Here is a 16,541-nt window from a genome sequence, read left to right as displayed (position 1 = left end):
CATATAAATCTATTATATCTATAAAAGTAAAAATTGCTTTACACTTTGTAAACATACAAATCTATTATATCTATAAAAGTAAAAATTGCTTTACACTTTGTAAACATATAAATCTATTATATCTATAAAAGTAAAAATTGCTTTACACTTTGTAAACATATAAATCTATTATATCTATAAAAGTAAAAATTGCTTTACACTTTGTAAACATACAAATCTATAATATCTATAAAAGTAAAAATTGCTTAACACTTTGTAAACATATAAATCTATTATATCTATAAAAGTAAAAATTGCTTTACACTTTGTAAACATATAAATCTATTATATCTATAAAAGTAAAAATTGCTTTACACTTTGTAAACATACAAATCTATTATATCTATAAAAGTAAAAATTGCTTTACACTTTGTAAACATATAAATCTATTATATCTATAAAAGTAAAAATTGCTTAACACTTTGTAAACATATAAATGTATTATAGCTATAAAAGTAAAAATTGCTTTACACTTTGTTTACATATAAATCTATTATATCTATAAAAGTAAAAATTGCTTAACACTTTGTTTACATATAAATCTATTATATCTATAAAAATAAAAATTGCTTTACGCTTTGTAAACATATAAATCTATTATATCTATAAAAGTAAAAATTGCTTTACACTTTGTAAACATACAAATCTATTATATCTATAAAAGTAAAAATTGCTTTACACTTTGTAAACATACAAATCTATTATATCTATAAAAGTAAAAATTGCTTAACACTTTGTAAACATATAAATCTATTATTTCTATAAAAGTAAAAATTGGTTTACACTTTGTTTACATATAAATCTATTATATCTATAAAAGTAAAAATTGCTTTACACTTTGTTTACATATAAATCTATTATATCTATAAAAGTAACAATTGCTTTACACTTTGTAAACATATAAATCTATTATATCTATAAAAATAAAAATTGCTTTACACTTTGTAAACATATAAATCTATTATATCTATACAAGTAAAAATTGCTTTACACTTTGTAAACATATAAATCTATTATATCTATAAAAGTAAAAATTGCTTTACACTTTGTTTACATATAAATCTATTATATCTATACAAGTAAAAATTGCTTTACACTTTGTAAACATATAAATCTATTATATCTATAAAAGTAAAAATTGCTTTACACTTTGTTTACATATAAATCTATTATATCTATAAAAGTAAAAATTGCTTTACACTTTGTAAACATACAAATCTATTATATCTATAAAAATAAAAATTGCTTAACACTTAGTAAACATACAAATCTATTATATCTATAAAAGTAAAAATTGCTTCACACTTTGTAAACATATAAATCTATTATATCTATAAAAGTAAAAATTGCTTTACACTTTGTAAACATACAAATCTATTATATCTATGAAAATAAAAATTGCTTTACACTTTGTAAACATACAAATCTATTATATCTATAAAAATAAAAATTGCTTTACACTTTGTAAACATATAAATCTATTATATCTATAAAAGTAAAAATTGCTTAACACTTTGTAAACATATAAATCTATTATATCTATAAAAGTAAAAATTGCTTAACACTTTGTAAACATACAAATCTATTATATCTATAAAAATAAAAATTGCTTTACACTTTGTAAACATACAAATCTATTATATCTATAAAAGTAAAAATTGCTTAACATTTTGTAAACATATAAATCTATTATAGCTATAAAAGTAAAAATTGCTTAACATTTTGTAAACATATAAATCTATTATATCTATAAAAGTAAAAATTGCTTAACATTTTGTAAACATATAAATCTATTATAGCTATAAAAGTAAAAATTGCTTAACATTTTGTAAACATATAAATCTATTATATCTATAAAAGTAAAAATTGCTTAACATTTTGTAAACATATAAATCTATTATATCTATAAAAGTAAAAATTGCTTAACATTTTGTAAACATATAAATCTATTATATCTATAAAAGTAAAAATTGCTTAACACTTTGTAAACATACAAATCTATTATATCTATAAAAATAAAAATTGCTTTACACTTTGTAAACATATAAATCTATTATATCTATAAAAGTAAAAATTGCTTTACACTTTGTAAACATATAAATCTATTATATCTATAAAAGTAAAAATTGCTTTACACTTTGTAAACATATAAATCTATTATATCTATAAAAGTAAAAATTGCTTAACACTTTGTAAACATATAAATCTATTATATCTATAAAAGTAAAAATTGCTTTACACTTTGTAAACATATAAATCTATTATATCTATAAAAGTAAAAATTGCTTAACACTTTGTAAACATATAAATCTATTATAGCTATAAAAGTAAAAATTGCTTAACACTTTGTAAACATACAAATCTATTATATCTATAAAAATAAAAATTGCTTTACACTTTGTAAACATATAAATCTATTATATCTATAAAAGTAAAAATTGCTTAACACTTTGTAAACATACAAATCTATTATAGCTATAAAAATAAAAATTGCTTTACACTTTGTAAACATACAAATCTATTATATCTATAAAAGTAAAAATTGCTTTACACTTTGTAAACATACAAATCTATTATAGCTATAAAAGTAAAAATTGCTTTACACTTTGTAAACATACAAATCTATTATATCTATAAAAGTAAAAATTGCTTTACACTTTGTAAACATACAAATCTATTATAGCTATAAAAATAAAAATTGCTTAACACTTTGTAAACATATAAATCTATTATATCTATAAAAGTAAAAATTGCTTTACACTTTGTAAACATACAAATCTATTATAGCTATAAAAATAAAAATTGCTTTACACTTTGTAAACATACAAATCTATTATAGCTATAAAAATAAAAATTGCTTTACACTTTGTAAACATATAAATCTATTATATCTATAAAAGTAAAAATTGCTTAACACTTTGTAAACATACAAATCTATTATAGCTATAAAAATAAAAATTGCTTTACACTTTGTAAACATACAAATCTATTATATCTATAAAAGTAAAAATTGCTTAACACTTTGTAAACATACAAATCTATTATATCTATAAAAGTAAAAATTGCTTTACACTTTGTAAACATATAAATCTATTATATCTATAAAAGTAAAAATTGCTTAACATTTTGTAAACATATAAATCTATTATAGCTATAAAAGTAAAAATTGCTTAACATTTTGTAAACATATAAATCTATTATATCTATAAAAGTAAAAATTGCTTAACATTTTGTAAACATATAAATCTATTATAGCTATAAAAGTAAAAATTGCTTAACATTTTGTAAACATATAAATCTATTATATCTATAAAAGTAAAAATTGCTTAACATTTTGTAAACATATAAATCTATTATAGCTATAAAAGTAAAAATTGCTTAACATTTTGTAAACATATAAATCTATTATATCTATAAAAGTAAAAATTGCTTAACATTTTGTAAACATATAAATCTATTATAGCTATAAAAGTAAAAATTGCTTAACATTTTGTAAACATATAAATCTATTATATCTATAAAAGTAAAAATTGCTTAACATTTTGTAAACATATAAATCTATTATATCTATAAAAGTAAAAATTGCTTAACATTTTGTAAACATATAAATCTATTATATCTATAAAAGTAAAAATTGCTTAACATTTTGTAAACATATAAATCTATTATATCTATAAAAGTAAAAATTGCTTAACACTTTGTAAACATACAAATCTATTATATCTATAAAAATAAAAATTGCTTTACACTTTGTAAACATATAAATCTATTATATCTATAAAAGTAAAAATTGCTTTACACTTTGTAAACATATAAATCTATTATATCTATAAAAGTAAAAATTGCTTTACACTTTGTAAACATATAAATCTATTATATCTATAAAAGTAATAATTGCTTAACACTTTGTAAACATATAAATCTATTATATCTATAAAAGTAAAAATTGCTTTACACTTTGTAAACATATAAATCTATTATATCTATAAAAGTAAAAATTGCTTAACACTTTGTAAACATATAAATCTATTATAGCTATAAAAGTAAAAATTGCTTAACACTTTGTAAACATACAAATCTATTATATCTATAAAAATAAAAATTGCTTTACACTTTGTAAACATATAAATCTATTATATCTATAAAAGTAAAAATTGCTTAACACTTTGTAAACATACAAATCTATTATAGCTATAAAAATAAAAATTGCTTTACACTTTGTAAACATACAAATCTATTATATCTATAAAAGTAAAAATTGCTTTACACTTTGTAAACATACAAATCTATTATAGCTATAAAAGTAAAAATTGCTTTACACTTTGTAAACATACAAATCTATTATATCTATAAAAGTAAAAATTGCTTTACACTTTGTAAACATACAAATCTATTATAGCTATAAAAATAATAATTGCTTAACACTTTGTAAACATATAAATCTATTATATCTATAAAAGTAAAAATTGCTTTACACTTTGTAAACATACAAATCTATTATAGCTATAAAAATAAAAATTGCTTTACACTTTGTAAACATACAAATCTATTATAGCTATAAAAATAAAAATTGCTTTACACTTTGTAAACATATAAATCTATTATATCTATAAAAGTAAAAATTGCTTTACACTTTGTAAACATACAAATCTATTATAGCTATAAAAATAAAAATTGCTTTACACTTTGTAAACATACAAATCTATTATATCTATAAAAGTAAAAATTGCTTTACACTTTGTAAACATACAAATCTATTATATCTATAAAAGTAAAAATTGCTTTACACTTTGTAAACATATAAATCTATTATAGCTATAAAAGTAAAAATTGCTTTACACTTTGTTTACATATTATTATATAAAAATTGCTTTACACTTTGTAAACATACAAATCTATTATATCTATAAAAGTAAAAATTGCTTAACACTTTGTAAACATATAAATCTATTATATCTATAAAAATAAAAATTGCTTTACACTTTGTAAACATATAAATCTATTATATCTATAAAAGTAAAAATTGCTTTACACTTTGTTTACATATAAATCTATTATATCTATAAAAGTAAAAATTGCTTTACACTTTGTAAACATATAAATCTATTATAGCTATAAAAATAAAAATTGCTTAACACTTTGTAAACATACAAATCTATTATATCTATAAAAGTAAAAATTGCTTAACACTTTGTAAACATATAAATCTATTATATCTATAAAAATAAAAATTGCTTTACACTTTGTAAACATATAAATCTATTATATCTATAAAAGTAAAAATTGCTTTACACTTTGTAAACATACAAATCTATTATATCTATAAAAGTAAAAATTGCTTTACACTTTGTAAACATACAAATCTATTATATCTATAAAAGTAAAAATTGCTTTACACTTTGTAAACATACAAATCTATTATAGCTATAAAAATAAAAATTGCTTAACACTTTGTAAACATATAAATCTATTATATCTATAAAAGTAAAAATTGCTTTACACTTTGTAAACATACAAATCTATTATAGCTATAAAAATAAAAATTGCTTTACACTTTGTAAACATACAAATCTATTATATCTATAAAAATAAAAATTGCTTAACACTTTGTAAACATACAAATCTATTATGTCTATAAAAGTAAAAATTGCTTAACACTTTGTTTACATAATTAGATTTATTTTTCTAGGCAAACAATTCATTTTTCGGAACAATGGCCTAATTAATCCCATTATCGCATTCATGTTGAAAATTTAAAGAATAACCTTAATAAATTATCAGAGAAATTTTTTGAGTCTATTTGATGAAATATTTAAGAGAATTTATCTCTATACTATTCTTAGATGTTCTGCAAGATTGTAGGAATTTGATGTTGTTGTTTTTTTATTTCCTTCCCTTTTGCAAAACTCAATCATGTTCTGCAAAATCAAAAATGAAAACAACAATTTTTTCTCTATAAAACAATCAAACCAAATCAAACGTCACGGATAAATATTTGAGGATATAAACAATATGAGACAAACCCTTTCGAAATTTACCAGATTCAACATTAAATAACCTGAAAAGTGTTGATATGCCGTAAAACCAAACAATCAAGCAATCAATTTGTTACAATTCTGAATTTTGGGGATGAGGGCTAATTCTTTATATTACTTATATTTTTTTTCACAAATTCAAAACGATGACCATAAAATAGTGACTAACTCACAGAACACGAAAATATCCATTTCTTTTCTATTCCAAACAACAACCAACATGCCTGAAGACGATCGAAGGACAATCCGACTGAAACGATGCACAAATAACACTCAAGATGAGAACAATAGTCCGATCAATACAAGTAATATAATGAATTTATTTATAAGAATTTCCCTTTTAGTAAATACTAGCGGGGGTACCCGGCGTTGCCTGGGTGAGAAACACGGGGGGGGGGGGGGGTAAAAAGTTTTAGTAGGTAGGTAGGATCGAACCTGAAGCCCTGAGGTGAAGTTGGAAAATAAAATGTGAAAAAACATGAAACGTTAACCAATCGGCTAGCAAGAAAGAGTTACGGAAAGATGTTTGAATTTATTTAAGTAGGAAGAGAATTGACAGGGGCCCACACCTAATGACTTAATGAGGTCAAGTGGAAATCGTGGAGTTATGACAACGTAAACAATAGCTAGTGAGCAGTTAACATTTTCTGCAGGACAGTTTTTAATGAGGTCAATAACTCATTTTGTTTGTTTTTACCTAACTTTGGGGAAAACCAGCTCCCCATTTATTAGAGGAATATCCAGATGAAAACACTTGTTTGATATGACGCTAAAAAGCCGACATTGACCAAAGGTTTACATCGCTTTCCGGAGATCACCGAGACCTGCCAATTCGAATCCAGTTTCACTTTTTTATACTGAAAAGCGAAAGATATACGTGACGATCTAAAAATCAGGAAAAAATAGCGCTTGAAAGTCAAGCAAATTAAATACACATGCAACCCTCGTTCATAACTCTTAGATATTATCATTTAGATGTGATATAAAAAGTTTTAAGAAGGAATGAGCTGACTGAGAAGTCCAGCGAAAAAGAGCCTTTTACAGACATAAACAAAAAGCGAACATACATACATACATACATACATACATACATACATACACACATACATACATACATACATACACACATTTTCGCTTTTATATTTATAGATTGAAATGGAATTATTGTTTTAAATAACAGATGTGATTCAATCATATGTGGTATGGTATTCGCACTGAGTTGGCATCCAAAGTTTCTAGAGAATATCAAATTTACATACGGTCCCCAGCTACATATATATATATATATATATATATATATATATATACATATATATATATATATATATATATATATATATATATAATATTTTTCCTTATGTAAATAGTCATAAAGAAAAATAAAAACTATAATTTGCTCTCTTTAATTGAGCACTATCAACGACCCTTGTTGAAATTCAATTATTCTTTATCTTTGGATACCTTTCAACCTGGAATATATATATAGGCCGATAATAATCAAGACAAACACGTTGCTAAAGTGCATTAACAAAGGTATGTTACAGAAGTACACGTCATGATTCTGTGGCCATAACTGCCACAAATTTTCTTCCTTCCCACCACAGGAAGATATAATACAAACTGAAGATAGTCAAGCCAGCACTCCTAAAAGAGGAGCACTATGGCCTTTTAAAAATTCCCCGGGGCAACTTGTTGACATTCCCCGGTCGGGGTGCCTCTGGTTATAAGTAATAAACTTATTCTACCGCAAAGAGGGGAGACAAGGCCCGAGAAGGTGGACCTCCTAGGAGTACTCAGAACGAATGCCTCAGTCCAATAGATAAAAGGCCACAAAACTGGTCCAGTTCATACGGGATTGATTGTCGAAATTGAAATCTCAATCAGCATGTCTCTGCGATCACGTGATCACGTGACACGTGACAATGAATGCCACAAATCACAAGCGCAATGTTTAGATGTAAATGTATTTATTGTCTCTGGGAAAGTCAATCTATTCTTGAACTAGGTAAGAGTAGTTTACTCGATAACAACACATCAGCCTGGAGAGATGACATAGCACCTAGCATTCCCAAGTGGTCACCCATCTGGTATTGGCCAGGTTCAATGTTGTTTTACTTCAGTTCTCTAATGAGAACAAGTATGTCAATATGATTATGTTCTACGAGAGGCGTTCCAAAAGTAATACTTCCTGTTTTTTATTCCGTCCAAATGAATCAGAAGGGATTGCAAATTGCATTGTTATGATGACTGAATTTATGCAATCATGAGCTGAAAGTTTCATTTGTTTGTTGCTGATATTGACGCTGTGAGACTCTAAGAAAGTAACCCCTGCCATTGACGTGTATTAGAAGTAAAGATATGTCATTGAATTCCCCCCTAAAGAAAATATTGAACCAATCAACATGCACCGGCGCCTGTTGAACGTTTACAAAGCCAATATATCAGTACAGTTAGGTGATGGATTCGTTGATTTTAGAGTGGCTACAGAGATGTGACTGAGAAAGGGCACTCCAGATGCTAATGCACAGCTACCACCCGATCACTGGCAAACGTGTATTGAGAATGATGGTGACTATGTAGAAAAATGAAATAAATTCTGGAACACAAACGGTCGCTCGTTTTAAATGATTGAATTTTTGGGAACCATTCTTTTATGGGCTTTTAGCTGGTAAAACAGTTACTAAGGGGTCAAATTTAAAAACTTGTTGAGCCGTCCCCATAAATAATCAAAGTTTTACTCAATTTACACCATTAACGATTACTATACTACCACCTATAAACCCTTATCCTCGAGTGGCTTCTGGCCTTGATAAATGGTGATTCCCGAATAAAAAAAAAGAACTAGGCAGGCGTAAGTCGACTTAAAGTGCTCTTGTAATCATGTGTAATATAAATATACATTTATGCGTTAAAATTGGTTCATTTTTAACTATTTCTTATCCGTCTGACGATAGCTCAAACATTACATCAACAACTAAAGCTGGAGTGGTATATGTTTTGGTTTCGATTCCAGCTGATAGCGCCCAAGTCATACTTTTAGAATCACTAATATATATTGGGTACACTATAATAATCAATAGAAAATTGGCTCTATAATAATAAATACGAAATCTGTATGAATTAAAATATCATATTTAAGCGTATTTTACGATCGAGCAACCCCTTGCTAGTATATATATATATATATATATATATATATATATATATATATATATATATATATAGCTGAATGTGTGTGTGTGTGGTCACGAATAGGCTCCTATATGGTTGACTATTTTAAAAAACTGATTACATATAATGATAGAAGATGTATCGAGACACAGGAATGGGTATGTTTGATCTGGCATGAGATATTGATATATCATCACACAACTTCGTTCATGCATTTTAGGTATTTACTTTTATTAGCAAGAAAAAAAATATGAACAAACAAAACAATGTTTTTCCTAATTATTTTCTTCTAGCTTTGCTTCAATGAAAAAGCGAAATATATCGCCATTTTAGCAGATCGTATTAAGAAATCATCTGATCGTGCAACAAAAAAAATCAGAAGTTATTATGTGCGTGTATGCGTGTGTTTGTGTGTGTGTGTGTGTGTGTGTGTGTGTGCATGTGTGTGTATTCGTGTGTGCGTGTGTGTGTGTGCGTGTGTGTGTGTGTGCGTGTCATCCGATGTATCTATTGTTTCGTCTATCCATTAATACACCTACAATTGATACTATTTTCAGTTGATAGATAATTTCATCTAGTTCTTGATGCCAGAAGCAATTCCTGTTGAATGGAGTCTTCTTTGAATCCTTAGACTTTGTTCTTCATTATTGTTTTTGGTAACAAAATGTCATTTCGTTTTAACCCCCCTCCTCCCACTACTTCTCTCTTCCTCCACCCACACCAAAATCCACTTCATTTCAAAACAGGTAGATCCACCACCGCCACGACCACCATTACCGTCATCATGAAAATATTCACATTATTTCTATCTCTAATTATATATAAAAGGTACTTTATCTGTGTGTATGTGTCTGTGAGTTTGTTCCCTATGAACTCCGAAACAGCTGAGCCGATTGTTTTAAAATTGCACACAAATGTACTTCATACATCTGGTAGTGTTCTTAGATAATTTTATTTTTTTTTTAAATATCTCTGATAAATATCTAAAATTAATAATCAAATAATCAGATGAAAGAAGGAACAGTCCGATTTTGATTAAAGTTAACACCTTACACAGCCTAACATCGCAATGGCATTTGAGAAGTTTTATCACCACACTAGCAGAAGGACGGGGTGTATAAAATCAATGGTATGTTCTTTTATAAGATAGGAGCGCGCTTGAAATGAATGTTCCTGCTTAGAGCACAATTGAAGCATGGTACTTGACTTTTGCATTTTAAACTTTTTAATTCATCGTTATATAAGAATAATTTTATAAAATCGAAAGTAGGTTCTCTACAGTGCAATGTAGACTACAATGTATTGTGACTGCGGAAAGTCACTGGAAAGGCATGTAAAGTTTCCACACGGTGTGCCACAGTGGGTTTGGGCTAGATCAGGCAATCAGTTGATGTCATTGAAAAATGAGTGATTTCCCCGATTTTAACGACAATAAAAGTAGTGGAAGTGTCCCCCTTCCCCTCATAAAAGAGTGAGACCGAATAGCCAAGTGGTCAAGGAGGAAGAAAAGACCGAGGAGTGAGCACTTACCAGACCTCCACTGTATAAGTGCGAAGAGGACTTTGAGGAGGCTTATTGCCACTCAAATCCCAGTAAAGATCAATAGCCACTGCCAACGAGAAATCAATGGCAAGTAGCTGTTGTGATAATGCAAATTTATTTGCAAATGTTATCGAAAGAGGTGGAGAGTACTGGAAAATCTGGGAGAAACTTGTTACTCAGCTTCCAGGGAACACCATAGGCGGTATTCAATGATATCTTTGATGACCTGTGTGAAAGCTTCTTGTGGGCCAATAATTTTTAAGGAAAACTAATCCATATGAACTACAAATGCTAACCACATATAAATTACAACAGAAGTAAAACAAAAAGATACATCACAAACAACCAAGAAAACTGAAACCGTAAAATTGTAAATTAACTACCCCTACGACCCCTACAACCCCGCCTCCCGAAAAACAACAAAAGTAGTGTAGTGTTAGCATCGACTGGCACCACACCAAATAGTCAAGAAGGTTCAAAGAGGATAGAAACATCAAGAAAAGAAAGCAATAACCAAACTCTAATGGATGGGAGAGAAAGGGACTGACACCTTAAGGTTAGGGTTAGGCTTATTTCCGCCCAAATGTCAGTGAAGACCAATGATCAATGCCATCGAGAAACCAATGGCAAATGGCTGTTGAAATAATGCAAATTCATTCGCAAAGGTTATGGAGATCGGTGGAAAGTATCAGAAATCTGAGAAAACTTGTTGTCACCCAGATTCCTGGGAACAGTTATAGTCAGTGAGTACTCTCTAAGGATGACCTATGTGAGAACTTTTAATAATAATGAATTGCTTTTAAAATCAATTATTTTCTTTAACTGAAAAATGTTTTTTTCTTTAATATTTCCAGGTCGTTTGCCAAGCTGGGTGGTGAATAAAACAACTCAGATTCTTGCTCCAAAGGTAATTTTAAATATGTTCTTTTTGGTACTTATGACCTTCCATAGTTTTATCTTTCTATTGTAAAGTTTGTGATGCAGTAAAACCTCTGGATACGGTGACCCTAGGATGCGTTTTATTTTTCATATTACGATGTGGAATACCATGTTTTTCCAGCCCCTGGTTACGGTATTTGCCCTGCCTTGTGGTGTTACTTATAATGTGATTTGATTATATACATGTGTATTATATACTGTACTGTATTTGGGTTACAACTTTTTAATGCCGTATCTCGGGCTTCTACTGTATATATAATGTCGTTTTCTCTACAATAAAACTAATTAAAGCATGAGTGGTTCTACCACACCGCCACCACCACCACCCCTGCAACCACCATCAGTTGAATAATATAAACAAATATTAATCACCATTCACTCATGCATGGAGTATTGTTGCCATATTTGGGCTGATGCATCTACTATTAGTCTCTCCCTTTTAGACAGGGTCCAAAAAAGAGTCTCCAATCTAATAGGCCCCACACTATCAACTAAGCTCCAACCCCTGTCCCATCACTGCAATGTTGCATCTCTGTTCTTGTTTTGCGAGTATTTTAATAGAATATGCTATGATACACTCATTGCACTTTCTTTTTTTCTTTTATTACTTGAGATTCACCACTTATCAAGCCCAAAAGGCCACTCAAGGATAAGGGTTAATGGATGTAAAGCGATAGTGTAGTAATCGTTAATGGTGTAAATTGGGTAGAATATGATTATTTATGGAAACGGTTCAACAAGAATTTGTTTACATTGGATTTGAAGGCCAACATGTTATATTCAACTAGGACGCAGGCCAGCAGAACAGTATTCCACAGGCAGACAGTTCTGGGAAAGCAACTTTGTTCATGGAATCTGCATTTAGATTTAGACACAGTTAGAGAACAGAGGGAAATAGCTAGTCGAAAGTTGTTTTTTCTTGTTTTTTTGTGAAAGTTGCACTTGAACCCTCTCGCTGTACATACTCCTACCCCAACAAATCCAGTAAGCAGTAAAATTCCAGCCCATCTTTAGTCGTTCCTAGATGCTGGAAAACCTCTGATGAGAAGGAAAGTATTTCTTCGAAACTCTGCAGATTAAGGACTATCCACTTATCAAGTGTTTTCCTTTCAGATTAAATATGTTTTTAACTCTTTTTCAAAGTGTTTTTTAACATGTTTTATTAACTGTTTGCTCATATATATATATATATATATATATATATATATATATATATATATATATATATATATATATATAAATGTAAAAATTTACATATGTAAATCAATAATCCAAGTGACAATATGAGGCGAACAATAGTAAAAAAAAAAAAAGTTAAAAAGATTGGATGTTTAAAAATTTGTAAAAAATTGCAATTTCTATCATTTTTCATTTTCTTCAGTTCATCACTGCTTCACACTGATGATGTCTTGTCATGTTGCATTTTAAATTCATGTTAAACATTCGAGTGTTAATTGCCCGCCTGTAGAACATTGTTCCATTGACCTGCATCCCGGCTGATACAATATGGTAGCCGTCAAGTTAAATGTAAACAAATTCTTGTTGAGCCGTCCCTTTAAATAATCCAAATTCTACCCAATTTACAACATTAACGATTACTATACCACTTTACATTCATTAAATCTTATCTTTAAGTGGCTTTCAGGCCTTGATAAGAGTTGACTACTTTGTAAAAAGAAAACTCTAAATTATATAGGAAGATAATTCTATAAAACACCAATTTTATTCATTTCTTTATTTTACTTCTATGAAAGAAAACACTACTCACACAAGCGGTAGCACATCTGTTTATCATACCAGATGCGAGAATCAGGGAAAGAAAAAGAAGTAACTAACTTGTGTTTGTAGATTGATTATTATTTTTCATTTGCATATGAGGGGAATGGCTGTTATAAGGACAAATTGAGGAAGACAGACATTGCTTGTTTAACAAATGAGAGAAGTTGAGATTTGTTGTTGGTGTGAATTGCGATATCGTCGAAGAGGAGTTTCGTCAACTTTTTCTTTTGTGATTACAACTTCTGTAATTTCATAAGAAAAAAAAACGTATTTACAGCGTTCGTGCGACTTCTTACATTACAACTGTTAAGTGTCAATCACTCGACTCTGTCTTCTCCCAAATCCGTTCTTCTTAACGTAGTTAATTCATACGCCAATTAATGTATTTCTAACCACACGCCCTCATCATCCTTAAAAATCATTTCACATACAAACTCGAGCCCAGAGTGGCACTTACATCTCTAGTGCTTCTTATATGACACCAAACACAGCTGGCTCTCAATACACGACCCCAGATACATCTATCCCTTACTACACGGCCAGACATAGCTAGCCTTCATTACACAGCCAGATAACTGGCTTACACTACGCGGCTAGAAGCAACTCGCTCTCCACATTCTTGTTGACTTTCAAACATAAAAAGTCAGAATCGAAACGTAATTATTTTTTCCATTACATGAAAACGATGCCAAATTTAAAAAGTTTGACTTGAATTGTAATTTAATCTCTCCAGTTCATAACAATTTAAAAAATTTCTTTATTTAAAACTCTCCATAACACGGTGATAATTTTCAAAAAGTCCTAGCCTCTAATTCTTATTTAAAATTCCCCATAACATGCCGACGCCCTATAAAAACTCCAACTCTCGTCTCGGTCGCATCAACTTTACCTTTTTTCATACCAAAAAACGCTTATAATCTAATAAGATTTAATAAGCATTTGCACAACTCCATAAATTCCGTGTTCTCTTGTACGAGCCTTTTTCAAGTCTCACACAAAACACACATTCATATTTCAAGCTGTCATATACATACGCGCACACAAACATACGCGCCCACGTCCACACATGTACACATATTCACGTTCGCGTACATATACTCACATTCACGTATATATACACACACGCTTACGTATACACATGTACTCACACACGCGAACACGAACACACACATGGACGACGTCACTTCCGCTTTCTAAGGAAATACACATGCGCAAAAGACACTCCAGAAGAGAGTATAAAACATGGAGACAAGCTGTTTCTAATCCTCTTTTTAGGACCAACTCTCATCGAGAGAGGTTGGGCTAACAAGCACCTCACGCCCACTTCCTACTATGTATGGGGCACGAGCTAATGACTGTATGTATACATTCTCCCTCTTTCTCTCTCCATCTACTACTGGTCACTAAGAACACCTTCGCGTAGCTGACTACTAACTCATGACAACTCTAATATCCACTCTTTGTCTACACGCTGGACTACCATTCTCAATTTTCCTACAACATTTATTTCTCTTCTCACGCGTGAACAAACAATAGTGACCCGAACTTGAGATAAAAACACATTTCCTATTCTTGCTACAACACCAGTCCTGCAACGAACATTGGTTACATACGCGCGGACATGTTATAACTAAAACGTTCATTTCTTTCAACAGCAAATAAACGACGTTTATCTTATCCATTAATTGAGTCTTTGTTTCCTTCAATTCCCATTCGTTTCATTATTCTTTTGTAACGGGATTGGGGTATTTATATATCCTAGTCCCCTACACTCTTTGGTACCAAACACTCGACTTTTAACGTGGGTAATTCATTCATATGCAAATTAATATCTTTCAACCCACAACTTCTATGCTTTATATTCTTGATGTTTTTCTTTGTTTTTCTTTCATGTTTGTTTGTTTCTTCCACAGGTGGTCAGCCGAATGAAACAGGCTTGTAAAAACTATATGGCATGGAAGCAAAAAAATCGACCGTTTTATCGACCTTGGGTTTACCCCGAACAGAGCACATTGCCACGTCTCAAAATGTTACACATTAAAGAATTTTCAAACCAAGAAACACGCGAGGTGGTCGATGAAAGTAATTTATCGGAAGCAGACTTTGTAGAGGAAGAATTATGAAGAAATCACGGAATTGGTAAAAAAGACGAAGTAGAAAAAGAAGAAGCAGAACAACAGAGTTATATTCGTCAGTCGACGAATATAACTCGTCATCATAAAAAAAAAACAGAAAGAAAATGTAAAAAAAAATACACAAAACTTTTCAAACATATTTTGAAACGATCCATTGTTTCTACTGTCTAGTTTCCTTTTTAATGAACACAATTTCAAATTCAATGGAATATATAAAACGAACACCGAAAATTGTTTATATCTTCATCAATATTGAGGGCAAACTAAAAGTACAACCGACTCCAAATCTACAGCAAACGGTGTTTGATCAGATTCAGTTCTTGATATTAAACTTTATCTGTAACATCTTCTGACGACAGTTTCAGCTTCTTAAATTTATTCATTTATTTATTAAATTGTTTGGTTAAGGTACAGAATAGTTAAGAAAATCACTTCTCTCCGTGTTAAGAATGGCTTCATTATGATTTCAGCACTGTTAATAAACTGCAAAAAATTACAATTTAATAAATCAAAACTTGATGATATCGACTCATCCAAAACAGGAAGGAACCAACTCTGACTGGATGTCATTTGCTGCGGACCTTCAGTTCGACATTCTTCTGGTTTGCCACGTTTCGTCTTTATTGTTCAAAGACTTTCTAAAGATGATTGATGTAAACAAAAACATAAAACGTTAAAATTATGCGTTGCTGAACATATAAACAATTTTCGGTTTCCTTGTTTTTATTTTTTCATTACGTTGAATAATTAATTTCATGATTATCTTTATATATATATATATATATATATATATATATATATATATATATATATATATATATACACACACACACACACACTTCTTAAATCATTTAATTCACTTAAAACACACAATAAATAAATGGTAAATGTCTAATTTGTA

General features: G+C 29.1%; 1 protein-coding gene across 1 annotated transcript in view; it reads left to right on the top strand.

The window, feature by feature from the left end:
• The window catches only part of LOC145277045 (START domain-containing protein 10-like), a 317,115-nt gene extending 301,336 nt beyond the window's left edge, over window positions 1-15,779 (top strand). The window contains exons 5-6 of the mRNA XM_080128684.1: window positions 11,642-11,694; window positions 15,419-15,779. Coding sequence (XP_079984810.1) covers window positions 11,642-11,694; window positions 15,419-15,628 — 263 coding nt within the window. The 3' untranslated portion in view covers window positions 15,629-15,779. The remainder of the gene's footprint in view (window positions 1-11,641; window positions 11,695-15,418) is intronic.
• The last annotated feature ends 762 nt before the right edge of the window (window positions 15,780-16,541 follow it).

This window comes from Euprymna scolopes, chromosome 5, assembly GCF_053919585.1.
Source record: "Euprymna scolopes isolate OS-2025 chromosome 5, ASM5391958v1, whole genome shotgun sequence".
Taxonomy (NCBI): Eukaryota; Metazoa; Mollusca; class Cephalopoda; order Sepiida; family Sepiolidae; genus Euprymna; species Euprymna scolopes.
This window is presented reverse-complemented; position numbering and strand designations above follow the sequence as displayed.